Below are 27,095 nucleotides of genomic sequence, written 5' to 3' on the forward strand. Positions count from 1 at the left end.
GGAGAGAGCTGGGACCAAAGTAACAAAGCCTACCATCAGTAACACACTACGCCGCCAGGGACTCAAATACTGCAGCGGCAGACGTGTCCCCCTGCTTAAGCCAGTACATGTCCAGGCCCGTCTGAAGTTTGCTAGAGTGCATTTGGATGATCCAAAAGAGGATTGGGAGAATGTCATATGGTCAGATGAAACCAAAATATAACTCTTTGGTAAAAACTAAACTCGTCGTGTTTGGAGGACAAAGAATGCTGAGTTGCATCCAAAGAACACCATACCTACTGTGAAGCATGGGGGTGGAAACATCATGCTTTGGGGCTGTTTTTCTGCAAAGGGACCAGGACGACTGATCCGTGTAAAGGAAAGAATGAATGGGGCCATGTATCGTGAGATTTTGAGTGAAAACCTCCTTCCATCAGCAAGGGCATTGAAGATGAAACGTGGCTGGGTCTTTCAGCATGACAATGATCCCAAACACACTGCCCGGGCAACGAAGGAGTGGCTTCGTAAGAAGCATTTCAAGGTCCTGGAGTGGCCTAGCCAGTCTCCGGATCTCAACCCCATAGAAAATCTTTGGAGGGAGTTGAAAGTCTGTGTTGCCCAGCGACAGCCCCAAAACATTCACTGCTCTAGAGGAATGGGCCAAAATACCAGCAACAGTGTGTGAAAACCTTGTGAAGACTTACAGAAAACGTTTGACCTGTGTCATTGCCAACAAAGGGTATATAACAAAGTATTGAGAAACTTTTGTTATTGACCAAATACTTATTTTCCACCATAATTTGCAAATAAATTCATAAAAAATCCTACAATGTGATTTTCTGGAGAAAAAAAATCTAATTTTGTCTGTCATAGTTGACGTGTACCTATGATGAAAATTACAGGCCTCTCTCATCTTTTTAAGTGGGAGAACTTGCACAATTGGTGGCTGACTAAATACTTTTTTCCCCCACTGTATGATTAATGATGGATATGACAAGTGACCTTCAGTGAAATGCTGTTTTCTGACAAAATTAGAAATGTGTAATATCTGAAAATGTAGCTATCTAGATTCTTACCCGTATACATGGATGGACGCTTCTCCCTCTCTGTCACGACGACAGGTAGCTTAGTGGTTAAGAGCGTTGTGCCAGTAACCGAAAGGTTGCTGGTTCTAATCCCCGAGCCAACTAGGTGACAAATCTGTCGATGTGCCCTTGAGCAAGGCACTTAACCCTAATTGCTCCTGTAAGTCGCTCTGGATAAGAGCATCTGCTAAATGACTAAAACATTTTAAAAAACGGATGCCATGGTTGCCCTTAGCTTGTAATCCAGAGATAGGTGTTTTATACAACAGCCTTCTGTGTGTTCTCTTTTCGACTCCGTCTGCATATTTGCAATCAAACGCCAGAATTTTCTCCATCTCCTTGGCTATCATACTCTAATTCCACTTATTTCAAAACTCGGTCCTGCAGAAAGTGGAGAGCAACGCTTATGCAGTTCTACTACGTGATATCTTAAAAAAAGCAGTTAGAAAGGATTACCTTCACATACTGACCAGCTCATGTTATAGACAGAAGCGTGCTACATGGCAGACCAATCCGAACTCATCTTTCAGCATGTCCAGCCCACTCATTATGTCAGCCAATCATGGCTAGCGGGAAGGTTGCTGTCTTTTTCTGTGGCTAAACCAACTAGGCTCCTAATTTAACAATTGTATTCGCATTTACATATGGCATACACGTTTGTTATTAAGGCACATGAAAGTTCACATGTTCCAGAAGGCATTTCTGCCAAAAAACACATTTTGATTTAAAAAAAGTTTACGTACAAAAGGCGCTCCTGTGAAGTAGTGACGCGCGACATACATCTAGTTTCCTGAAATGAGTCACATATGCAGAGCTATGGATACAAGGACTGACCATCAATGATATCAATATTATAGTTTTCCACGGAGGGCCACGCGTCTGCGGGTTTTCGCTACTCCCTTGTACTTCATTGATGAATTAAGGTCACTGATTAGTTAGGAACTCCCCTCACCTGTTTGTAATAGGTCTTAATTGGACACAAATTGAAAGGAGAAACCAAAAACCAGCAGACACTCGGCCCTCGATCGAATGAGTTTGACACCCTTAAACAAAGTATTTGTTTACATTTACTTTGTTTACAAACATTGGAGTAAAACAAGCTTATATTTTGGGGGTTCTGATGAATTGATAAGCTCATGAGGTACATTACATGACCAAAAGTATGGGGACACCTGCTCGTCGAACATCTTCCAAAATCATGGGCATTATATGGATTGGTCACCCCTTTGCTGCTATAACATGTTGCATTTCCCAGCACTGATTCAGCGTCATTACATAGAAACGACCATCTCTGTTTCCTGGCAACAACCATGGGCTGGTTGGGATGTCAGGAAAGGATTGGGGGGAAACAACATGGTAACTACTAATGGTAATTACTAGCTAAATATCTAGTAAATACATAGTCATTACCATCTTATTACCTGGTTTTTACCAAGCTGGAATGTAAAGTGGTACCGAAATGATACAGATCAGCAAGTAAACATTTATTTCTGCATCTAAAAGACAACCTGTCCAATGGCCACAGCATTACCCAGGGATAAATAAATGACAGATTTCACCTTTAAGTCACGTTTATGACATTTACATTACAGTCATTTAGCAGACGCCCTTATCCAGAGCGACTTACAGTTAGTGAATACATTTTATTTATACTGGCCCCCCGTGGGAATCGAACCCACAACCCTGGCGTTGCAAACGCCATGCTCTATCAACTGAGCTACATCCCTGCCGGCCATTCCCTCCCCTACCCTGGACGACGCTGGGCCAATTGTGCGCCGCCCATGAGTCTCCCGGTCGCGGCCGGCTGCGACAGAGCCTGGATTCGAACCAGGATCTCTAGTGGCACAGTTAGCACTGCGAAGCAGTGCCTTAGACCACTGCGCCACTCAGGAGACACATGACAACCTCATGTTTGCATTACAATAGAAAACTAAATCCAGTGCTACTGATAAAAGCAGGGTCTGTCATACTTTATTTTACAATCCCAGAAATAAACTGGATAGTAAAAAAACAATTCTGACAACCATAGTGTCATAAAATAATGCTTACAAAAAGTGGGACACTTTCATCTTTACCAACAGCAAGTTACAGACAGTTCAGCGATTTTACATATTTATACACTGCTCAAAAAAATTAAGGGAACACTAAAATAACACATCCTAGATCTGAATGAATGAAATAATCTTATTAAATACTTTTTTCTTTACATAGTTGAATGTGCTGACAACAAAATCACACAAAAATTATCAATGGAAATCAAATTTATCAACCAATGGAGGTCTGGATTTGGAGTCACCCTCAAAATTAAAGTGGAAAACCACACTACAGGCTGATCCAACTTTGATGTAATGTCCTTAAAACAAGTCAAAATGAGGCTCAGTAGTGTGTGTGGCCTCCACGTGCCTGTATGACCTCCCTACAACGCCTGGGCATGCTCCTGATGAGGTGGCGGATGGTCTCCTGAGGGATCTCCTCCCAGACCTGGACTAAAGCATCCGCCAACTCCTGGACAGTCTGTGGTGCAACGTGGCGTTGGTGGATGGAGTGAGACATGATGTCCCAGATGTGCTCAATTGGAACGGGCGGGCCAGTCCATAGCATCAATGCCTTCCTCTTGCAGGAACTGCTGACACACTCCAGCCACATGAGGTCTAGCATTGTCTTGCATTAGGAGGAACCCAGGGCCAACCGCACCAGCATATGGTCTCACAAGGGGTCTGAGGATCTCATCTCGGTACCTAATGGCAGTTAGGCTACCTCTGGCGAGCACATGGAGAGCTGTGCGGCCCCCCAAAGAAATGCCACCCCACACCATGACTGACCCACCGCCAAACCGGTCATGCTGGAGGATGTTGCAGGCAGCAGAACGTTCTCCACGGCGTCTCCAGACTCTGTCACATCTGTCACGTGCTCAGTGTGAACCTGCTTTCATCTGTGAAGAGCACAGGGCGCCAGTGGCGAATATGCCAATCTTGGTGTTCTCTGGCAAATGCCAAACGTCCTGCACGGTGTTGGGCTGTAAGCACAACCCCCACCTGTGGACGTCGGGCCCTCATACCACCCTCATGGAGTCTGTTTCTGACCGTTTGAGCAGACACATGCACATTTGTGGCCTGCTGGAGGTCATTTTGCAGGGCTCTGGCAGTGCTCCTCCTGCTCCTCCTTGCACAAAGGCGGAGGTAGCAGTCCTGCTGCTGGGTTGTTGCCCTCCCTACGGCCTCCTCCACGTCTCCTGATGTACTGGCCTGTCTCCTGGTAGCGCCTCCATGCTCTGGACACTACGCTGACAGACACAGCAAACCTTCTTGCCACAGCTCGCATTGATGTGCCATCCTGGATGAGCTGCACTACCTGAGCCACTTGTGTGGGTTGTAGACTCCGTCTCATGCTACCACTAGAGTGAAAGCACTGCCAGCATTGAAAAGTGACCAAAACATCAGCCAGGAAGCATAGGAACTGAGAAGTGGTCTGTGGTCACCACCTGCAAACCAGTCCTTTATTGGGATGTCTTGCTAATTGCCTATAATTTCCACCTGTTGTCTATTCCATTTGCACAACAGCATGTGAAATGTATTGTCAATCAGTGTTGCTTCCTAAGTGGACAGTTTGATTTCACAGAAGTGTGATTGACTTGGAGTTACATTGTGTTGTTTAAGTGTTCCCTTTATTTTTTTGAGCAGTGTATATTTACTTACCTTGAAACAAATCTATGGACAAGGAGGGCCTGCAATCAATCAAAGTGTGGTTTGCGGTCACTCCTTGTCCATATAACGCATCCAAGGTAAGGAAACACACATCTAAATATGTAAAATTGCTGAGCTATCCCTTTAATGGGAGCCTCAAAGGCATGGGGAGAGAGAGAAGCCAACTTACCATTTGACAGCAGAATGGGTATTTGATCTGATTAATGCCGCCTGCGAACACACTGAACGTCACCGCTGTGTGAAACAGGAAGTTAAGAAGTATGTGCCATCCATTCCTGCTGATGCGGATCACACTGCACAAAAACAAGGAATTTCAACAAATGCGTCGCCTGGAGTAAAGAAAATCAAGTAACAATGTCTGTCTGTCTGTCTAGGATAGACAGCCTTCTGTGTGTAATGCATTAATTGTAATGCATTATAGGCATTTATATACATTTACATTACATTTGAGTCATTTAGCAGACGCTCTTATCCAGAGCGACTTACAGTTAGTGAGTGCATACATTTTTCATACTGGCCCCCTGTGGGAATCGAACCCACAACCTGGCGTTGCAAGCGCCATGCTCTACCAACTGAGCTACAGGAGGCTACAATGTTATAAGGAACCATGAGTTATGAATGCTTATAGCAAGGCTTGTAATGGGTGTAGTACAAGGCATTATAAAGGCATTACACACACTGGTGGTTCAAATGAAACTGTCAGCAGAAAGCATATTAGAAATGGACTGGCTGTGTGGAATGCTTTATGAATGCACCACTGGCCTAGGCCCTAAGCCTTCGATGTTTGCAGATCTGACTGGGTAGGTATAAGCAAAGAAGTGGTGAAACTTCCACCATATTGCTTCGACCTTACAGATCTGCAAACTTTGAATGGTTAGTGCCAAGGGGAAGGGGTTGGGTACAATTGGGACCGGCTGTGTGAGTCAGGAAGCTATAAAAGCACTCTTCAAGCCACATGAATACTAGATTTCACCAGGCTAAACTCCAAATCGCTCCCTAGCCCCTAACCCTATATGCACTTCATATGATAGGCTGATAAGCTGATACACTCTCAGAAAAAAAAGGTTATTGAGGGGTTCTTTGTCAGGGCGGAGGGTTATATGTGTAACCATTTTCACCAAATGGTTATCAGGAAGGGTTCTTTACTGTTGTGATGGTTAGGAAGAACCATGTTTTTTCTTCAATCTACCTTTTATGCCATGAAATGCTACTCATAGGCCTGTTTCCTCCTATTTTATGGCCTAAGATATTTGAACTACTCTCCATACAGTATGGTGTAAATTACAGGCCTATTGATTAGATTATTTTATTTCACAATTAAATATAATTGTAAGTCTTGTCAGAATATTTTTACGTTAAAATGTAATTGAAAAAAGTATTATGAGGTTCATAGCCATCAGTTTTGTTGTTGTTATGAAAGTGGGAACTGCAACTCAGTAGCCAGTAAGTTATTGTAATTTTACAAGATAAGTATTACAGTATAATCTTATTTTGAGCACACTTGGGACTCAACCTCACCTGGAATTTGAACTCACAACCTCTTGATTGCCAACATCCTGAATGTCCTGCTACGCACCCAGGTCTGTGGGCATAACAGAGATTGGCCACTGATTTATTGGCAAGAAACCATTTCTGCACTTTGCTAAAAGTTGCCTAGAATCAACTAAATAATTGTCAGATTAACTAACAATACCAATGTCAAAATAGCAGTGCTCAGCGACAGTTGATGTAAAGTGTGCCTAAATGCTCTGGGGATTTGAACTTGGAACCTTTTGATCGGGAGTGCATCAATGTTTCTGCTGTGTCACCATGTATATATATATGTGTATATATATATATATATACACAGTGGGGAAAAAAAGTATTTAGTCAGAGAAAGAATGCTGAGTTGCATCCAAAGAACACCATACCTACTGTGAAGCATGGGGGTGGAAACATCATTCTGTGGGGCTGTTTTTCTGCAAAGGGACCAGGACGACTGATCCGTGTAAAGGAAAGAATGAATGGGGCCATGTATCGTGAGATTTTGAGTGAAAACCTCCTTCCATCAGCAAGGGCATTGAAGATGAAACGTGGCTGGGTCTTTCAGCATGACAATGATCCCAAACACACCGCCCGGGCAATGAAGGAGTGGCTTCGTAAGAAGCATTTCAAGGTCCTGGAGTGGCCTAGCCAGTCTCCAGATCTCAACCCCATAGAAAATATTTGGAGGGAGTTGAAAGTCAGTGTTGCCCAGCGACAGCCCCAAAACATCACTGCTCTAGAGGAGATCTGCATGGAGGAATTGGGCCAAAATACCAGCAACAGTGGGTGAAAACCTTGTGAAGACTTACAGAAAACGTTTGACCTGTGTCATTGCCAACAAAGGGTATATAACAAAGTATTGAGAAACTTTTGTTATTGACCAAATACTTATTTTCCACCATAATTTGCAAATAAATTCATAAAAAATCCTACAATGTGATTTTCTGGAGAACTTGCACAATTGGTGGCTGACTAAATACTTTTTTCCCCCACTGTATATATATATACACTGTGTACAGTGCACTCGGAAAGTATTCAGACCCCTTCCCATTTTCCATATTTTGTTACATTACAAACTTATTCTTAAATGGATTAAATAAAATAAAAATCCTCATCAATCTACACACAATACCCCATAATGACAAAGCAAAAACTGGTTTTTATAAATGTTTGCAAATGTATTAAAAATAAATATCAGAAATACCTTATTTACATAAGTATTCAGACCTTTTGCTATGCCCCCAGGTAGTAAGGGTAGGTAACAACACATCTGCCACGCTGATCCTCATCACGGGGGCCCCTCAGGGGTGCGTGCTCTGTCCCCTCCTGTACTCCCTGTTCACCCATGACTGCATGCCCAGGCACGACTCCACGACTCCAACACCATCATTAAGTTTGCTGACGACAACAGTGGTAGGCCTGATCACCGACAATGATGAGACAGCCTATAGGGAGGAGGTCAGAGACCTGGTCGTGTGGTGCCAGGATAACAACCTCTCCCTCAACGTGCTCAAGACAAAGGAGATGATTGTGGACTACAGGAAAAAGATGACCGAGCACGCCCCCATTCTCATCGACAGGGCTGTAGTGGAGCAGGTTGAGAGCTTCAAGTTCCTTGATGTCCACATCACCAACAAAATATCATGATCCAACACACCAAGACAGTCGTGAAGAGGGCACGACAAAGCCTATTCCCCCTCAGGAGACTGAAAAGATTTGGCATGGGTCCTCAGATCCTCAACATGTTATACAGCTTCACCATCGAGAGCATCCTGACTGGTTGCATCACTGCCTGTTATGGCAACTGCTCGCCCTCCGACCGCAAGGCACAACAGAGGGTAGTGCGTATGGCCCAGTACATCACTGGGGCCAATCGTCCTGACATCCAGGACCTCTATATCAGGCAGTGTCAGAGGAAGGCCCTAAAAATTGTCAAAAGACTCCAGCCACCCTAGTCATAGACTGTTCTCTCTGCTACCGCACGGCAAGCGCACCTGGAGTGCCAAGTCTAGGTAAAAAAAAGGCTTTTCTTTTTTTTTCTTTTTTTTGGGGGGGATGGATCAGCTTAATATTGTATCTTCTATCAATGTAATTGTCTGCATCACTTCCAATCCCCCATGTTTTTTATATATATACTCCCCTTCATTACTTTTCAACCCCGCCATCCTTTCCCTACTTGGAGTAAATTAGTGAACAACAATGCCCAGGCCTCTACTTCCGGTCTATACTTACTATCTACACTTTATGGACAGAGTTAATTTTACAATAATTATATTATGTATATATATAAAAAAAAATGTGCTCCTGAACTTCTTCTACTCTCAACCTCTCCAATCATTTTCATGATGTCCATCCGGTTTGCTTCTATATGCCATATCTTTCTAACTGTGCTCTTTCCCAAAAGCTCCCAACTTACAACCTATATACTTATTATGGACACAGTATGCTTACATTATTAGCTATCTTTGTTATTATTTGTTGTTATTCCCATCCGTCAACTCTATTCAATACCTCCCATCTATCTCTTAACACCATCCATATAGGATTTCTATTTGCCATATATATTTCAACCGTACTGTGATGTTTTACAAAAGTTCTGAACCTTTCTATTCTCATTGCTTCTACAGATTGTGAATTAAAAATAAACATTTTTGCTAAAAGTATTATTATATTATTGATTGATTGACTATGACTTTTCAGATCACCCAGTAATGCTATCTGCAAGGTTAGCTCCAGGTAAATATTGCAATCCTTTAGCCATTCCTGGACCTGTGTCCAAAAACAAGCTACAAATGGACAGAACCAAAACAAATGATCTAATGATTCTGTCTCTTCACAGCAAAATCTGCAGAGCTGGGAAGATTGTATCCCCCATATAAATAACATTCTATTGGTAGCAAGAATTTTATATAATCATTTAAATTGAAAGATTCTAATTTTTGAATCCAGTGTCGTTTTGCGTGTCTGTTCATAAACACTATGCCATGGGATCGGTACGTCAAAGATCTCTTCCCAACTATTTTGCAATCTATATGGGACGGCTGTCAATCCTTTGGTCCTTAAGTGAAACTGATATACTTTTTATTTATCACAGTTTTCCTTAACCAATTATGTTCTTTAATGCAAGGCCGACAGACAAGTTCCTTACTTTCTCCCCTTCCACTTTCCTCTTCCACTTTTAGGGTAAGGCTGCAATTATTTGGTTGTAATTTTGGGTAGAGCAGACATTTCCATATGTTTTTGTTAGCTGCATGTGCGATATAACTCCACCAGTCCTACCGATGATATCATTTACGAAGATTATACCTTTTTTAAACATTCTGTCAAAAAATAACGTTTTTTTGTCAATTAGTATATTTGAATTTAACCACAATATTTGTTGCATTATTTGTTCTGTCGTTTCTGGAGGATTAAATTGAAATTGCAACCAACTTTCTATGGCTTGTTTTAGAAATAGTGATATTTGGGAGATGATTTCCTTTTCAAATAACTGCAAATTAGTTGTTGTAATCTGAATAAAGGGAAAAGGCCTTTCTTGAACATTGGGTGAGACAATCTTACTAATTTGCTTGAGAACCAGTTCGGGTTTAAGTATAACTTTTGTATGACTGAAGCTTTTAGTGATAGGTCTAATGCTTTAATATTTAATAATTTCTGTCCTCCGAATTCATATTCATTATATAAATATGCCCTTTTAATTTTGTCTGGCTTGCCGTTCCAAATAAAATTGAATATTTTTTTCTCATATAATTTAAAAAACTGTTCGCTAGGCATAGGCAAGACCATAAGCATATAGGTAAACTGGGATAATACTAAAGAGTTAATCAGGGTGATTTTTCCACAAATTGACAGGTATTTTCCTTTCCATGGTAGTAAGATCTTATCTATTTTTGCTAACTTTCTATTAAAATTTATTGAAGTGAGATCATTTATTTCCTTTGGGATATGTATTCCGAGTATATCCACACCACCATCAGAACATTTTATTGGTAAACTACATGGTAATGTAAAAATTGTATTTTTTAGTGATCCAATACGTAATATAGTACGTTTGTCATAATTTGGTTGTAATCCAGAGAGGTTAGAACATGTATCTAGATCATCTATGAGGCTGTGGAGGGATTCTAGTTGTGGATTTAAAAGAAAACATGAATCATCAGCGTACAATGACACCTTTGTTTTTAAGCCCTGTATTTCTAATACTCTGATATTATTATTGGATCTGATTTTAATAGCTAACATCTCGATGGCCACAATAAATAGATATGCCGATAGTGGACAACCTTGTTTCACTCCTCTTGACAGTTTAAAACTTTCTGAGAAATAGCCATTATTTACTATTTTACACCTAGGGTTACTATACATGATTTTGACCCATTTTATAAGAGATTCTCCAAAATTGAAATGCTCCAGGCATTTATATATAAACCCCAGTCGAACTTTATCAAATGCCTTTTCGAAGTCTGCTATGAATAGCAGGCCTGGTTTCCCATATTTTCCATAGTGTTCTATTGTTTCCAATACTTGCTTTATATTATCTCCAATGTATCTTCAATGTAAAAAACCTGTCTGATTAGAATGAATAATATCCGACAATACCTTTTTAATTCTATGCGCTATTTTGTGCATTTTTCCCCATATTCCATCCAGTTTGCTTTATTTTAATAATATATTACACTTGATCTTTCTTGAATAAGTTTCTCAATTTCTTTTAGTTTTTCCTCTAATTTATTCTGAGCCTCTATGTTACAGTTTTTATTGCCATCCATCTGTTCTGTAAGACTTTCTATTTCCTTTCTTAGTATAAACTCTTTTGACCTAAATTGCTTTTGTTTTCGAGATGAGTACTGAATTGCATGGCCTCTAAAGGCACATTTAAAGGTGTCCCATACAATAAGGGGATTCGCTGTACCTATGTTATGTTGGAAAAAGTCAGTTATAAATTCCTTTGTTCTAATTATAAATAAATTATCATCCAATAGGCTTTGATTAAATGTCCAATATCCTCGCCCACGTGGAAATTCAGTAAGAGTAATGTATATGCCTATTATATGATGGTCCAACCGCATTCTGTCCCCTATCAACGCTTTTTTTACTTTTGGTGCCAACGAGAATGAGATAAGAAAGAAGTCAAAACGACTAGCTTGATTCAGTCTCCGCCATGTATATCTCACTAGATCAGTATATTTAAGCCTCCATATAATTCTACTAATTCTAATGTATCCATGACATTCACAATTTCCTTAAGAGCATGTGGGTGATTGTTTGTGGTGTGATTTCCTTTACGGTCCATTGAGCTATTTAAAACAGTATTATAATCCCCCACCATAACAGTATTGTCTTGAATTGCTTGCAGGCTTGATAATTTATTATATATATTGTCAAAGAATTGTGGATCATCATTATTTGGTCCGTAAAGGTTAATGAGCCATATCTGTTTATGGTCCAATAACATATTTAAAATAATCCATCTACCTTGCGTATCTATTTTGACAATTTGCACATTCGAATCGAAATTACTATTAATTAATATCATCACCCCTTTTGAATTTCTTTGCCCATGGGAGAAGTATATTTCCCCCCCATTCTTTTTTCCACGCTACTTCATCTCGAATTGTTGAATGAGTTTCTTGTATACAATAGATATTATATTCCTTCTCTTTGAGCCATGTAAATATTGTTCTTCTTTTGTTATTATCAGCTAAGCCATTACACTTATAACTGGCTATACTTATTTCACCATACACCATAATGAGATACAAGTTTCAAGTCTATTTATCATTATATATGTTTGTAAATTTACCAATAAAAAAATACCGTAATGACTGAGTGTCCATATAGCTGTACCGTGATATTTGCATTGCTACGGAGTAACCCTTCAATTGTTCTCCACTAATTCCCCCGCTAAAGCCCCTCCCCATCCCAAGTTGAGCCGTCATCCCAGTGATCAGCATCCCACCCACGTCCCTCCGGATCCCTAAGGCCCCGAGAGGCCAGGACCCATCCATCGAAAACAGCACACAGTGCCACCCACAAAACAGAAGCAGATTAACCGCCAAAAGCATTTCCAATGCTTTCACCTCTATATATATATATCTATTTAACTATTTAAAAAAAATTATGCATATCCTATTTTCCATCATTATCAATTAATATGCGTAATAATGTTGGCAGTTCACGCGTAGGATTCTAACATATAACCCGGATTGCCATTGTATTACATTTAATTAATTGACAAGCAATTATTATCCTAGCAAATAATTCCCGTGGTCCATCCCATACCCCCCCACAACAGATGCCAGACAAGCACACACGCACACACTCACATACTCCAACACACTCAACCCCCCTCCTCCACAATCCACCATAAAATCAGATACTCAACGGCTGTTATATCCCAGAGCCCAACTCGAGAAATAACTTGATTTACGAGTGCACATACAGTTAAAGCTGATTGAGAAAGCTTGCAGATTGAGCAGAAATTGATAACAATTTGAGATTTGATTAATCTACTTAATCTATGTCAAGTCCGAGGTGATGGAGATCAGATCCACCCTCTTCACCTGAGACACAAACACTCTGATCCCCTGTTGTAACCATTTTCCCAAGCATCTCCGTGCGGTCAGACCTTTGATTATTTTGTGCCACCTGGGCCACAATGATAAACCCCCTCTCTGATTGTCCGAGTGTGACCCCCTCCCCATGGGTTACTGCAGCCAGTGTTGCCAGCACTGCCACTACCTGGGTGGGCGTACCCCACCAGAATCCCCACCGGCTAGGTAAAAGGTCGTCAAGGTTCTCATTAGCAACTTTGAGAATTTCCTTGTATATTATGCTCTCCCTTCAGGGGGCTCTGGCTTTGTAGGACCAACCCTGCCAGGCAGGCTCAGAATCTTGAGGGGGCGGTGCTGCTCAAGTAGGTCTCTGACCGCATTTATTTCTCTGTTTAGGCTGCATACTCACAGCAGGTCCATAAAAGAGATGGGAACTTCTCTTTGGTGTATGGGTCGCTCAGGTGGGTGTCCAGGTTATAGGGTTAGGGATCTTTCCATCATGATAGGACAATGAAAAATTTGATTAGATGTATACTATATTTAAAAATGTATATCCCTCATCTACACAAAATTGAAAGCTCTCTCTCACTACCCCTGCTCATAGACCCCCGGTCGGCTCTGGGATATGCAACCATTTCCCCTCTCACTCACTTAACGCAGCTCCTTTTCAAACACAAAAATGTACACCACATGGTTGACTGCGGAAGAAATGGGCCGAGCGTGCAAACGCACCCGCATCTGCCGCAAGGGGGAAAGGACGCCAGAGAGAACACAGGACCAACCACCACAACCATCCGCCAAAACAACAACCTCCCGCCAAAAAAGCCATGTTCTAATTATTTGTATTTAAAGATGTGTTATTCTGCTTGTTATGTCGTTTTATCCTTTTATAAAATACTATACTTACTATAAATGTTATTTAATATTACAATCCCTATCATTGCTAGTATCAGGTGCTCCAATATTCGACTCCTCTATTACAACTTTTAGAATAGCCATGGAGTAGTCTTTGTGTCTCTGAACATTTGGTTGTCAATATATAGTTTATCCACCACGAGTGCAACACGTTTCCCATTTAATCTGTTTTCCTTGAAGATTGGATACAGAATTTGCGCCTTTCTACAATCTCCCTCGGGAACTGATCATTCATGCCTATTTTCGTGCCAGCAAGTCTTTTTCCTAGGCTTTTCACCATAGCTTTATCCTTAAAAAAAGCAAATTTGGCAACGATTGGGCACTCATATTTCTGTCCTCTTTTTCCGAAACGGTGTACACGTTCGAGTTGGATTTTATCGATAGCCTCGAGTGGGATTTGTAGCGCTGTATGCAGGAAGTCCTTCATAATATTCTCTGTTATTTCTCTCTCCTTTTCCTGAATATCCGTAAGTACTAGATTTTCCCTCATCGATCTAGTTTGGATGTCTAGTAAGGCTTCTCTCAGAAGGTTGTTCTCCTTTTTTAGTTCCCTAACATCCGTTTCCATTTTAGAGACTGTCACTTTTAATTCTTTGGTTTCTTTCTCCATTACCAAAGCTTTTTCGTCACTCATTTGAAGACTCGCTTTCAACTCTTTTACGTCTTTACTGACCAATTCTAGTATGCCCAATTTGTCATTTATCGACTTCAACAGGTCGCTTTCCACACTTACCATACCCAGTGGTGAAAAGCATATATCATCTGTATCAGTCGATGAGTCGCGTTTCCTTTTGGGGATCAGCTCTCCACGCTTGTCTTCAGTCATGTTTGGGTGTTGCGTGTTGTTGTAATATTTGTCGATATATTTCTCTAGCCTTATGATCTGTTTTGTGTTATTATCCAGATTGAATTATATTAACTGCGAATATATGAAATGCTAATATTTAGTCTCATTTTTGAATATTATGTTTTTATCTTGAGGTGTTTTGTACCGCTTTCTATTCAATACGCCATCTTGTCTATGCGTGCCCAGCTTCTACCCCCAACCCATAAGACTCCTGAACAGCTAATCAAATGGCTACCCGGACTATTTTAATTGTTCCCCCCACCCCCTCTTTTACACTGCTGCTACTCTCTGTTTATTATCTATGCACATTCACTTTAACTCTACCTACATGTACATATTACCTCAATTACCTCGACTAACCTGCCCCTGCACATTGACTCTGTACCGGTACCCCCTGAATATAGCCTCGCTACTGTTATTTTACTGCTGCTTATTTTTTACTTATCTATGTTTTACTTAACACTTATTTTTCTTAAAACTGCATGGTTGGTTAAGGGCTTGTAAGTAAGCATTTCACTGTAAGGTCTACACCTGTTGTATTCGGCGCATGTGACAAATATCATTTGATTTGATTTGAATTGTGACACGAAATTGAGCTCAGGTGCATCCTGTTTCCATTGATCAGCCATGAGACGTATAAACAACTTGATTGGAGTCCACCTGTGGTAAATTCAATTGACTGGACATGATTTGGAAAGGCACACGCCTGTCTATATAAGGTCCCTCAGTTGACAGTGCACGTTAGAGCAATAACAAAGCCATGAGGTCGAATTAATTGTCCCTAGAGCTCCGAGACAGGATTGTGTTGAGGCACAGATCTGGGGAAGGTTACCAAAAAATGTCTGCAGCAAAGGTCCCCAAGAACACAGTGGCTTCCATCATTCTTAAATGTAAGAAGTTTAGAACCACCAAGACTCTTCCTAGAGCTGGCCGCCTGGCCAAACTGAGTAATCGGGGGAGAAGGGCCTTGGTCAGGGAGGTGACTAAGAACCCGATGGACACTCTGACAGAGCTCCAGAGTTCCTCTATGGAGATGGGAGAACCTTCCAGAATCCCAACCGTCTCTGCAGCACTCCACCAATCAGGCCTTTACGGTAGAGTGGCCAGACTGAAGCCACTCCTCAGTAAAAGTCACATGACAGCCGCTTGGAGTTTGCCAAAAGGCACCTAAAGCACTCTCAGACCATGAGAAACAAAATTCTCTGGTCTGATGAAACCAAGATTGAACTCTTTGGCCTGAATGCTAATCATCACGTCTGGAGGAAACCTGGCACCATCCCTACGGTGAAGCACGGTGGTGGGTCACTCTATTCACTTGTGTGTGTGGTGTGACCTGCTCCCTTATTAATACATTTTGAATAAAGTAATATCCTGATTGGTGATTGACCTTGTCTCTCCTAATTAATTAATTAAAATGTCCACGTCACTCCCCAAATACAGGTGACTCAAGGCTGTAATCGCTGCCAAAGGTGCTTCAACAAAGTACTGAGTAAAGGGTCTGAATACTTATGTAAATGTGATATTTCAGGGGTTTTTAAATACATTAGCAAAAATGTCTAAAAACCTGTTTTTGGTTTGTCATTATGGGGTATTGTGTGTAGATTGATGAGGGTAAAAATCTATTTAGTCCATTAAAAAATAAAGGCTGTAACGTAACAAAACGTGGAAAAAGTCCAGGGGTCTGAATACTTTCCGAATGCACTGTATATATATATATATATATATATATATATATGCAAATATTTTGGGTAGCCATTTCATTAGCTGTTCAGGAGTCTTATGGCTTGGGGTAGAAGCTATTAAGAAGCCTTATGGACCTAGACTTGGCGCGCCGGTACCGCTTGTCGTGCGGTAGCAGAGAGAAAAGTCTATGCCTAGGGTGTCTGGAGTCTTTGACAATTTTTAGGCCCTTCCTCTGACACCGCAAACTTAATGATGGTGTTGGAGTCGTACCTGGCCATGCAGTCATGGGTGAACAGGTAGAACAGGAGGGGACTGAGCACGCACCCCTGAGGGGCCCCCGTGTTGAGGATCAGCGTGGCAGATGTGTTGTTACCTACCCTTACCACCTGGGGAGGCCCGTAAGGAAGTCCAGGATCCATGACCAGCCATGACCAGCCTTTCAAAGCACTTCATGGCTACAGACGTGAGTGCTACGGGTCTGTAGTCATTTTGGCAGGTTACCTTATTGTTCTTGGGTACAGGGACTATGGTGGTCTGCATGAAACATGTTGGTATTACAGACTCAGGTTGAAAATGTCAGTGAAGACACTTGCCAGTTGGTCAGCGCATGCTCGGAGTACACGTCCTGGTAATCCGTCTGGCCTTGCGGCCTTGTGAATGTTGACTGTTTAAAGGTCTTACTCACATCGGCTATGGAGAGCGTGATCACACAGTCGTCCGGAACAGCTGATGCGCTCATGCATGTTTCAATGTTGCTTGCCTCAAAGCGAGCATAGAAGTAATTTAGCTAGTCTGGTAGGCTCGTGTCCCTGGGCAGCTCGCGGCTGTGATTCCCTTTGTAGACTGTAATAGTTTGCAGGCCCTGCCACATCCGACGAGCGTCGGAGCCGGTGTAGTACAATTCAATCTTAGTCCTGTATTGATGCTTTTCCTGTTTGATGGTTCGTCGGAGGGCATAGCGAGAGTTCTTATAAGCATCCGGATTAGAGTCCCTCTCCATGAAAGCGGCAGCTCTATCCTTTAGCTCAGTGCGGATGTTGCCTGTCATCCATGGCTTCTGGTTGGGGTATGTATGTACGGTCACTGTGGGGACGACTTAATCAATGCATTTATTGATGAAGCCGGTGACTGATGTGGTGTACTCCTCAATGCCATTGGAAGAATCCCGGAACATATTCCAGTCTGTGCTAGCAAAACAGCGGCCGGCTACGACAGAGTCTGGATTCGAACCAGGATCTCTAGTGGCACAGCTAGCACTGCAATGCAGTGCCTTACACCACTGCGTCACTTGGGAGACACTAGGAGCGCCACCTCTGGATGAGAGTTTTCCTGTTTGCATATGGCCTTATACAGCTCATTGAGTGCGGTCTTAGTGCCAGCATTGGTTTGTGGTGGTAAATAGACAGCTACAAAAAATATAGATGAAAACTCTTTTGGTAAATAGTGTGGTATACAGCTTATCATGAGATACTCTACCTCAGGCGAGCAAAACCTTGAGACTTCCTTAATATTAGATTTCATACACCAGCTGTTGTTTACAAATATACACAAACCGCCACCCCTTATCTTACCGGAGGCAGCTGTTCTATCTTGCGGATGCAGCGTACAGTGGCTTGCAAAAGTATTCACCCCCCTTGGCATTTTTCCTATTTTGTTGCCTTACAACCTGGAATTAAAATAGATTGTTTGGGGGTTTGTATCATTTGAATTACACAACATGCCTACCACTTTAAAGATGCAAAATATTTTTTTTGTGAAACAAACATAAAAGAAGACAAAAAAAGAGAACTTGAGCATGCAGAACTATTCACCCCCCCAAAGTCAAAACTTTCTAGAGCCACCTTTTGCAGCAATTACAGCTGCAAGTCTCTTGGGGTATGTCTCTATAAGCTTGGCACATCTAGCCACTGGGATGTTTGCCCATTCTTCAAGGCAAAACTGCTCCAGCTCTTTCAAGTTGGATGGGTTCCGCTGGTGTACAGCAATCTTTAAGTCATACCACAGATTCTCAATTGGATTGAGGTCTGGGCTTTGACTAGGCCATTCCAAGACATTTAAATGTTTTAAACCACTCAAGTGTTTATTTAGCAGTATGCTTAGGGATTTTGTCCTGTGGAAGGTGAACCTCCGTCCCAGTCTCAAATCTCTGGAAGACTGAAACAGGTTTCCCTCAAGAATATCCCTGTAATTAGCGCCATCCATCATTCCTTCAATTCTGACCAGTTTCCCAGTCCCTGCCGATGAAAACCATCCCCACAGCATGATGCTGCCACCACCATGAATCACTGTGGGGATGGTGTTATTGGGGTGATGGGTTTGCGCCAGGCATAGCGTTTTCCTTGATGGCCAAAAACCTCAATTTTAGTCGCATCTGACCAGAGTACCTTCTTCCATATGTTTGGGGAGTCTCCCACATGCCTTTTGGCGAACACCAAACGTGTTTGCTTATTTTTTTCTTTAAGCAATGGCTTTTTTCTCGCCACTCTTCCATAAAGCCCAGCTCTGTGGAGTGTACATTTTACATTTTAGTCATTTAGCAGACACTCTTATCCAGAACGACTTACAGTTAGTGAGTGCATACATTTTTCTTGCCCCCCGTGGGAATCGAACCCACAATCCTGGCATTGCAAGCGCCATGTTCTACCAACTGAGCTACAGGAGGCCTTGACAGCTTAAAGTGGTCCTATGGACAGATACTCCAATCTCCGCTGTGGAGCTTTGCAGCACCTTCAGGGTTATCATTGGTGTCTTTGTTGCCTCTCTGATTAATGTCCTCCTTGCCTGGTCTGTGAGTTGTGGTGGGCAGCACTCTTTTGGCAGGTTTGTTGTGGTGCCATATTCTTTCCAATTTTTAATAATGGATTTAATGGTGCTCCGTGGGATGTTCAAAGTTTCTGAATTTTTTTTATAACCCAACCCTGATCTGTACTTCTCCACAACTTTGTCCCTGACCTGTTTGGAGAGCTCCTTGATTTTCATCGTGCCGCTTGCTTGGTGGTGCCCCTTGCTTAGTGGTGTTGCAGACTCTGGGGCCTTTCAGAACAGGTGTATATATACCGAGATCATGTGACAGATCATGTCACTTAGATTGCACACAGGTGGACTTTATTTAACGAATTATGTGACTTCTGAAGGTAAGTGGTTGCACCATATCTTATTTAGGGGCTTCATAGCAAAAGGGGTGAATACATAGGCACGCACCACTTTTCCGTTATTTATTTTTTAGAATTTTTTGAAACAAGTCATTTTTTCATTCCCCTTCACCAACTTGGACAATTTTGTGCATGTCCATTACATGAAATCCAAATAAAAATCAATTTAAATTACAGGTTGTAATGCAACAAAATAAGAAAGGCGCCAAGGTGGATGAATACTTTTGCAAGGCGCTGTATGTTATCCATGTCGTCGTTCAGCCACGACTCCGTGAAACATAAGATATGTGATCCGTGATCGTAGTTTGTCTATTTTGTTATCCAATGATTGTACGTTGGCTAATAGGACTGATGGTAGAGGCAGATTACCCACTCGCCGTCGGATCCCTAAAAGACACCCCGACTTACATCCCCGATATCTCCGTCTCTTTCTCATGTGAATGATGGGGATTTGGGCCTTGTCGGGTGTCTTAAGAGAATCCTTCGTGTCCGACTCGTTAAAGAATAAATCTTCGTCCAGGAAGAGGTGAGTAATCGCTGTCCTGATATCTAGAAGCTCTTTTCGGTCATAAGAGACAGTGACAGAAACATTATGTACAAAATAAGTTACAAATAACGCAAAAAAACACACAGACGATAGCACAACTGGTTAGGAGCCCGTAAAATGGCAGCCATCTCCTCCGGCACCATTATCTCCACTATGGAGGAGGAGGTGTGATGGTGTGGGTGTGCTTTGCTGTTGACACTGTGATTTATTTAGAATTCAAGGCACACTAAACCAGCATGGCTACCACAGCATTCTGCAGCAATACGCCATCCAATTTGGTTTGCGCTTAGTGGGACTATCATTTCTTTTTCAACAGGACAATGACCCAAAACACACCTCCAGGTTGTGTAAGGGCTATTTGACCAAGAGGGAGAGTGATGGAGTGCTGCATCAGATGACCTGGCCTCCACAATCACCCGACCTCAACCCAATTGAGATGGTTTGGGATGAGTCGGACGGCAGAGTGAAGGAAAAGCAGCCAACAAGTGCTCAACATGTGTGGGAACTCCTTCAAGACTGTTGGAAAAGCATTCCAGGTGAAGCTGGTTGAGAGAATACCAAGAGTGTGCAAAGCTGTCATCAAGGCAAAGGGTGGCTATTTGAAGAATCTCAAATCTCAAATATATTTTGATTTGTTTAACACTTTTTTGTGTTCCATATGTGTTATTTCATAGTTTTTATGTTTTGATGTCTTCACTATTATCCTACAATGTAGAAAATAGTAAAAATAAAGAAAAACACTTGAATGAGTAGGATTGTCCAAACTATATAAACTGAACAAAAAAAGTTATGAAACATGCAACAATTTCATAGATTTGACTGAATTACAGTTCATATGAGGAAATCAGTCAATGGAAATATATTCATTAAGCCCTAATCTATGGATTTCACATGACTGGATATACAGATGCATTATGCCTGCGCATACCATAACCCCACCACCACCATGGGGAACTCTGTTCACAACGCTGACATCAGCAGACTGCTCGCCCACACGACGCCATACACGTGGTCTGCGGTTGTGAGGCTGGTTGGACGTTCTGCCAAAACACACCTCCAGGTTGTGTAAGGGCTATTTGACCAAGAGGGAGAGTGATGGAGTGCTGCATCAGATGACCTGGCCTCCACAATCACCCGACCTCAACCCAATTGAGATGGTTTGGGATGAGTCGGACGGCAGAGTGAAGGGAAAAGCAGCCAACAAGTGCTCAACATGTGTGGGAACTCCTTCAAGACTGTTGGAAAAGCATTCCAGGTGAAGCTGGTTGAGAGAATACCAAGAGTGTGCAAAGCTGTCATCAAGGCAAAGGGTGGCTATTTGAAGAATCTCAAATCTCAAATATATTTTGATTTGTTTAACACTTTTTTGTGTTCCATATGTGTTATTTCATAGTTTTTATGTTTTGATGTCTTCACTATTATCCTACAATGTAGAAAATAGTAAAAATAAAGAAAAACACTTGAATGAGTAGGATTGTCCAAACTATATAAACTGAACAAAAAAGTTATGAAACATGCAACAATTTCATAGATTTGACTGAATTACAGTTCATATGAGGAAATCAGTCAATGGAAATATATTCATTAAGCCCTAATCTATGGATTTCACATGACTGGATATACAGATGCATTATGCCTGCGCATACCATAACCCCACCACCACCATGGGGAACTCTGTTCACAACGCTGACATCAGCAGACTGCTCGCCCACACGACGCCATACACGTGGTCTGCGGTTGTGAGGCTGGTTGGACGTTCTGCCAAAACACACCTCCAGGTTGTGTAAGGGCTATTTGACCAAGAGGGAGAGTGATGGAGTGCTGCATCAGATGACCTGGCCTCCACAATCACCCGACCTCAACCCAATTGAGATGGTTTGGGATGAGTCGGACGGCAGAGTGAAGGAAAAGCAGCCAACAAGTGCTCAACATGTGTGGGAACTCCTTCAAGACTGTTGGAAAAGCATTCCAGGTGAAGCTGGTTGAGAGAATACCAAGAGTGTGCAAAGCTGTCATCAAGGCAAAGGGTGGCTATTTGAAGAATCTCAAATCTCAAATATATTTTGATTTGTTTAACACTTTTTGTGTTCCATATGTGTTATTTCATAGTTTTTATGTTTTGATGTCTTCACTATTATCCTACAATGTAGAAAATAGTAAAAATAAAGAAAAACACTTGAATGAGTAGGATTGTCCAAACTATATAAACTGAACAAAAAAAGTTATGAAACATGCAACAATTTCATAGATTTGACTGAATTACAGTTCATATGAGGAAATCAGTCAATGGAAATATATTCATTAAGCCCTAATCTATGGATTTCACATGACTGGATATACAGATGCATTATGCCTGCGCATACCATAACCCCACCACCACCATGGGGAACTCTGTTCACAACGCTGACATCAGCAGACTGCTCGCCACACGACGCCATACACGTGGTCTGCGGTTGTGAGGCTGGTTGGACGTTCTGCCAAAACACACCTCCAGGTTGTGTAAGGGCTATTTGACCAAGAGGGAGAGTGATGGAGTGCTGCATCAGATGACCTGGCCTCCACAATCACCCGACCTCAACCCAATTGAGATGGTTTGGGATGAGTCGGACGGCAGAGTGAAGGAAAAGCAGCCAACAAGTGCTCAACATGTGTGGGAACTCCTTCAAGACTGTTGGAAAAGCATTCCAGGTGAAGCTGGTTGAGAGAATACCAAGAGTGTGCAAAGCTGTCATCAAGGCAAAGGGGTGGCTATTTGAAGAATCTCAAATCTCAAATATATTTTGATTTGTTTAACACTTTTTTGTGTTCCATATGTGTTATTTCATAGTTTTTATGTTTTGATGTCTTCACTATTATCCTACAATGTAGAAAATAGTAAAAATAAAGAAAAACACTTGAATGAGTAGGATTGTCCAAACTATATAAACTGAACAAAAAAAGTTATGAAACATGCAACAATTTCATAGATTTGACTGAATTACAGTTCATATGAGGAAATCAGTCAATGGAAATATATTCATTAAGCCCTAATCTATGGATTTCACATGACTGGATATACAGATGCATTATGCCTGCGCATACCATAACCCCACCACCACCATGGGGAACTCTGTTCACAACGCTGACATCAGCAGACTGCTCGCCCACACGACGCCATACACGTGGTCTGCGGTTGTGAGGCTGGTTGGACGTTCTGCCAAAACACACCTCCAGGTTGTGTAAGGGCTATTTGACCAAGAGGGAGAGTGATGGAGTGCTGCATCAGATGACCTGGCCTCCACAATCACCCGACCTCAACCCAATTGAGATGGTTTGGGATGAGTCGGACGGCAGAGTGAAGGAAAAGCAGCCAACAAGTGCTCAACATGTGTGGGAACTCCTTCAAGACTGTTGGAAAAGCATTCCAGGTGAAGCTGGTTGAGAGAATACCAAGAGTGTGCAAAGCTGTCATCAAGGCAAAGGGTGGCTATTTGAAGAATCTCAAATCTCAAATATATTTTGATTTGTTTAACACTTTTTTGTGTTCCATATGTGTTATTTCATAGTTTTTATGTTTTGATGTCTTCACTATTATCCTACAATGTAGAAAATAGTAAAAATAAAGAAAAACACTTGAATGAGTAGGATTGTCCAAACTATATAAACTGAACAAAAAAAGTTATGAAACATGCAACAATTTCATAGATTTGACTGAATTACAGTTCATATGAGGAAATCAGTCAATGGAAATATATTCATTAAGCCCTAATCTATGGATTTCACATGACTGGATATACAGATGCATTATGCCTGCGCATACCATAACCCCACCACCACCATGGGGAACTCTGTTCACAACGCTGACATCAGCAGACTGCTCGCCCACACGACGCCATACACGTGGTCTGCGGTTGTGAGGCTGGTTGGACGTTCTGCCAAATTCTCTAAAATGACGTTGGAGGCAGCTTATGGTAGATAAATGTACATTCAATTCTCTGGCAACAGCTCTGGTGGACATTCCTGTAGTCAGCATACCAATTGCAGGCTCCCTCAAAACTTGAGACATCTGTGACATTGTGTTGTGTGACAAAACTACACATTTTAGAGTGGCCGTTTATTGTCCCCAGCACAAGGTGCACCTGTGTAATGATCATGCTGTTTAAAGTATTCAGACATCTCCGGTATACATTATATGTAGTGTTTTCACCATTACCGATCATTTGCTCTTTAATCCCACCCCTCAGCTACTCTCAGCCTATCCCACCTATCACCGTAGACAAACCTTGTTTGATTTCCATGTGCCATATATTTTTAAACTGTGCTGTGATGTTTTATATGAATTTTGAACCTTATTGTTGATTGATTAACTATGGCTTTCAAATGACCCAACACTGCTATTTGTAGGGTTACTTTTAAATTAATGTTATGATTTTTTAGCCATTCCTGAACCTGTGACCAGAAACAAGCTACATAGGGGCAATACCAGAATAAATCTGCAGAGCTGAGATTGTTGTTTGCCCCATATATACATTTGAAGTCGGAGGTTTACATACACTTAGGTTGGAGTCATTAAAACTTGTTTTTCAACCACTCCACACATTTCTTGTTAACAAACTATAGTTTTGGCAAGTCGGTTAGGACATCTACTTTGTGCATGACACAAGTAATTTTTCCAACAATTGTTTACAGACAGATTATTTCACTTATAATTCACTGTATCACAATTCCAGTGGGTCAGAAGTTTACATACACAAAGTTGACTGTGCCTTTAAACAGCTTGGAAAATTCCAGAAAATGATGTCATGGCTTTAGAAGCTTCTGATAGGCTAATTTACATGATTTGAGTCAATTGACGGTGTACCTGTGGATGTATTTCAAGGCCTACCTTCAAACTCAGTGCCTCTTTGCTTGACATCATGGGAAAATCAAAGTAAATCATCCAAGACCTCAGAAAACAAATTGTAGACCTCCACAAGTCTGGTTAATCCTTGGGAGCAATTTCCAAACGCCTGAAGGTACCACGTTCATCTGTACAAACAATAATACGCAAGTATAAACACCATGGGACCACGCAGCCGTCATAACGCTCAGGAAGGAGACGCATTTTGTCTCCTAGAAATGAACGTACTTTGGTGGGAAAAGTGCAAATCAATCCCAGAACAACAGCAAAGGACCTTGTGAAGATGCTGGAGGAAACAGGTTCAAAAGTATCTACAGTGAGGGAAAAAAGTATTTGATCCCCTGCTGATTTTGTACGTTTGCCCACTGACAAAGACATTATCAGTCTATAATTTTAATGGTAGGTTTATTTGAACAGTGAGAGATAGAATAACAACAAAAAAATCCAGAAAACGCATGTCAAAAATGTTATAAATTGATTTGCATTTTAATGAGGGAAATAAGTATTTGACCCCCTCTCAATCAGAAAGATTACTGGCTCCCAGGTGTCTTTTATACAGGTAACGAGCTGAGATTAGGAGCACACTCTTAAAGGGAGTGCTCCAAATCTCAGCTTGTTACCTGTATAAAAGACACCTGTCCACAGAAGCAATCAATCAATCAGATTCCAAACTCTCCACCATGGCCAAGACCAAAGAGCTCTCCAAGGAGATCAGGGACAATATTGTAGACCTACACAAGCCTGGAATGGACTACAAGACCATCGCCAAGCAGCTTGGTGAGAAGGTGACAACAGTTGGTGCGATTATTCGCAAATGGAAGAAACACAAAAGAACTGTCAATCTCCCTCGGCCTGGGGCTTCATGCAAGATCTCACCTCGTGGAGTTGCAATGATCATGAGAACGGTGCGGAATCAGCCCAGAACTACACGGGAGGATCTTGTCAATGATCTCAAGGCAGCTGGGACCATAGTCACCAAGAAAACAATTGGTAACACACTATGCCGTGAATGACTGAAATCCTGCAGCACCCGCAAGGTCCCCCTGCTCAAGACAGCACATATACAGGGCCGTCTGAAGTTTGCCAATGAACATCTGAATGATTCAGAGGAGAACTGGGTGAAAGTGTTGTGGTCAGATGAGACCAAAATCGAGCTCTTTGCCATCAACTCAACTCGCCATGTTTGGAGGAGGAGGAATGCTGCCTATGACCCCAAGAACACCATCCCCACAGTCAAACATGGAGGTGGAAACATTATGCTTTGGGGGTGTTTTCTGCTAAGGGGACAGGACAACTTCACCGCATCAAAGGGACGATGGACGGGGCCATGTACCGTCAAATCTTGGGTGAGAACCTCCTTCCCTCAGCCAGGGCATTGAAAATGGGTCGTGGATGGGTATTCCAGCATGACAATGACCCAAACACACGGCCAAGGCAACAAAGGAGTCGCTCAAAAAGAAGCACATTAAGGTCCTGGAGTGGCCTAGCCAGTCTCCAGACCTTAATCCCATAGAAAATCTGTGGAGGGAGCTGAAGGTTGGAAGCCAGTGGAGTGTGCGGAGGAGCGGGGTGACATGAGAGAACTTGGGAAGGTCGAACACCAGACGTGCTGCAGCGTTCTGGATAAGTTGTAGGGGTTTAATGACACAGGCAGGGAGCCCAGCCAACAGCGAGTTGCAGTAATCCAGACGGGAGATGACAAGTGCCTGGATTAGGACCTGTGCCGATTTCTGTGTGAAGTAGGGTTGTACTCTTTGAATGTTGTAGAGCATGAACCTGCAGGATCGGGTCACCACTTTGATGTTAGCGGAGAACGACAGGGTGTTGTCCAGCGTCATGCCAAGGTTCTTTGCACAATGGAGTTGTCAACCGTGATGGCGAGATCAGGAGCGGACAGTCCTTCCCCGAGAGGAAGAGCAGCTCCGTCTTGCCGAGGTTCAGCTTGAGGTGGTGATCCGACATCCACACTGATATGTCTGCCAGACATGCAGAGATGTGATTTGCCACCTGGTTATCAGAAGGGGGAAAGGAGAAAATGAATTGTGTGTCGTCTGCGTAGCAATGATAGGAGAGGTATAGATATGACAGAGCCGAGTGACTTGGTGTATAGAGAGAATAGGAGAGGGCCTAGAACTGAGCCCTGGGGGACACCAGTGGTGAGAGCACGTGGTGCGGAGACAGATTCTCGCCACGCCACCTGGTAGGAACGACCTGTCAGGTAGGACG

General features: G+C 42.2%; 1 protein-coding gene across 1 annotated transcript in view; it reads right to left on the reverse strand.

Annotated features, from left to right (window-relative positions):
* Positions 1 to 27,095, reverse strand: part of adgra1a (adhesion G protein-coupled receptor A1a) — a 55,748-nt gene that overhangs the window by 17,088 nt on the left and 11,565 nt on the right. The window contains exon 3 of the mRNA XM_041867542.2: positions 4,938 to 5,061. Within this exon, the coding sequence (XP_041723476.1) occupies positions 4,938 to 5,061 (124 nt within the window). The remainder of the gene's footprint in view (positions 1 to 4,937; positions 5,062 to 27,095) is intronic.

This window comes from Coregonus clupeaformis, chromosome 1 (genome assembly GCF_020615455.1).
Source record: "Coregonus clupeaformis isolate EN_2021a chromosome 1, ASM2061545v1, whole genome shotgun sequence".
Lineage (NCBI taxonomy): Eukaryota > Metazoa > Chordata > Actinopteri > Salmoniformes > Salmonidae > Coregonus > Coregonus clupeaformis.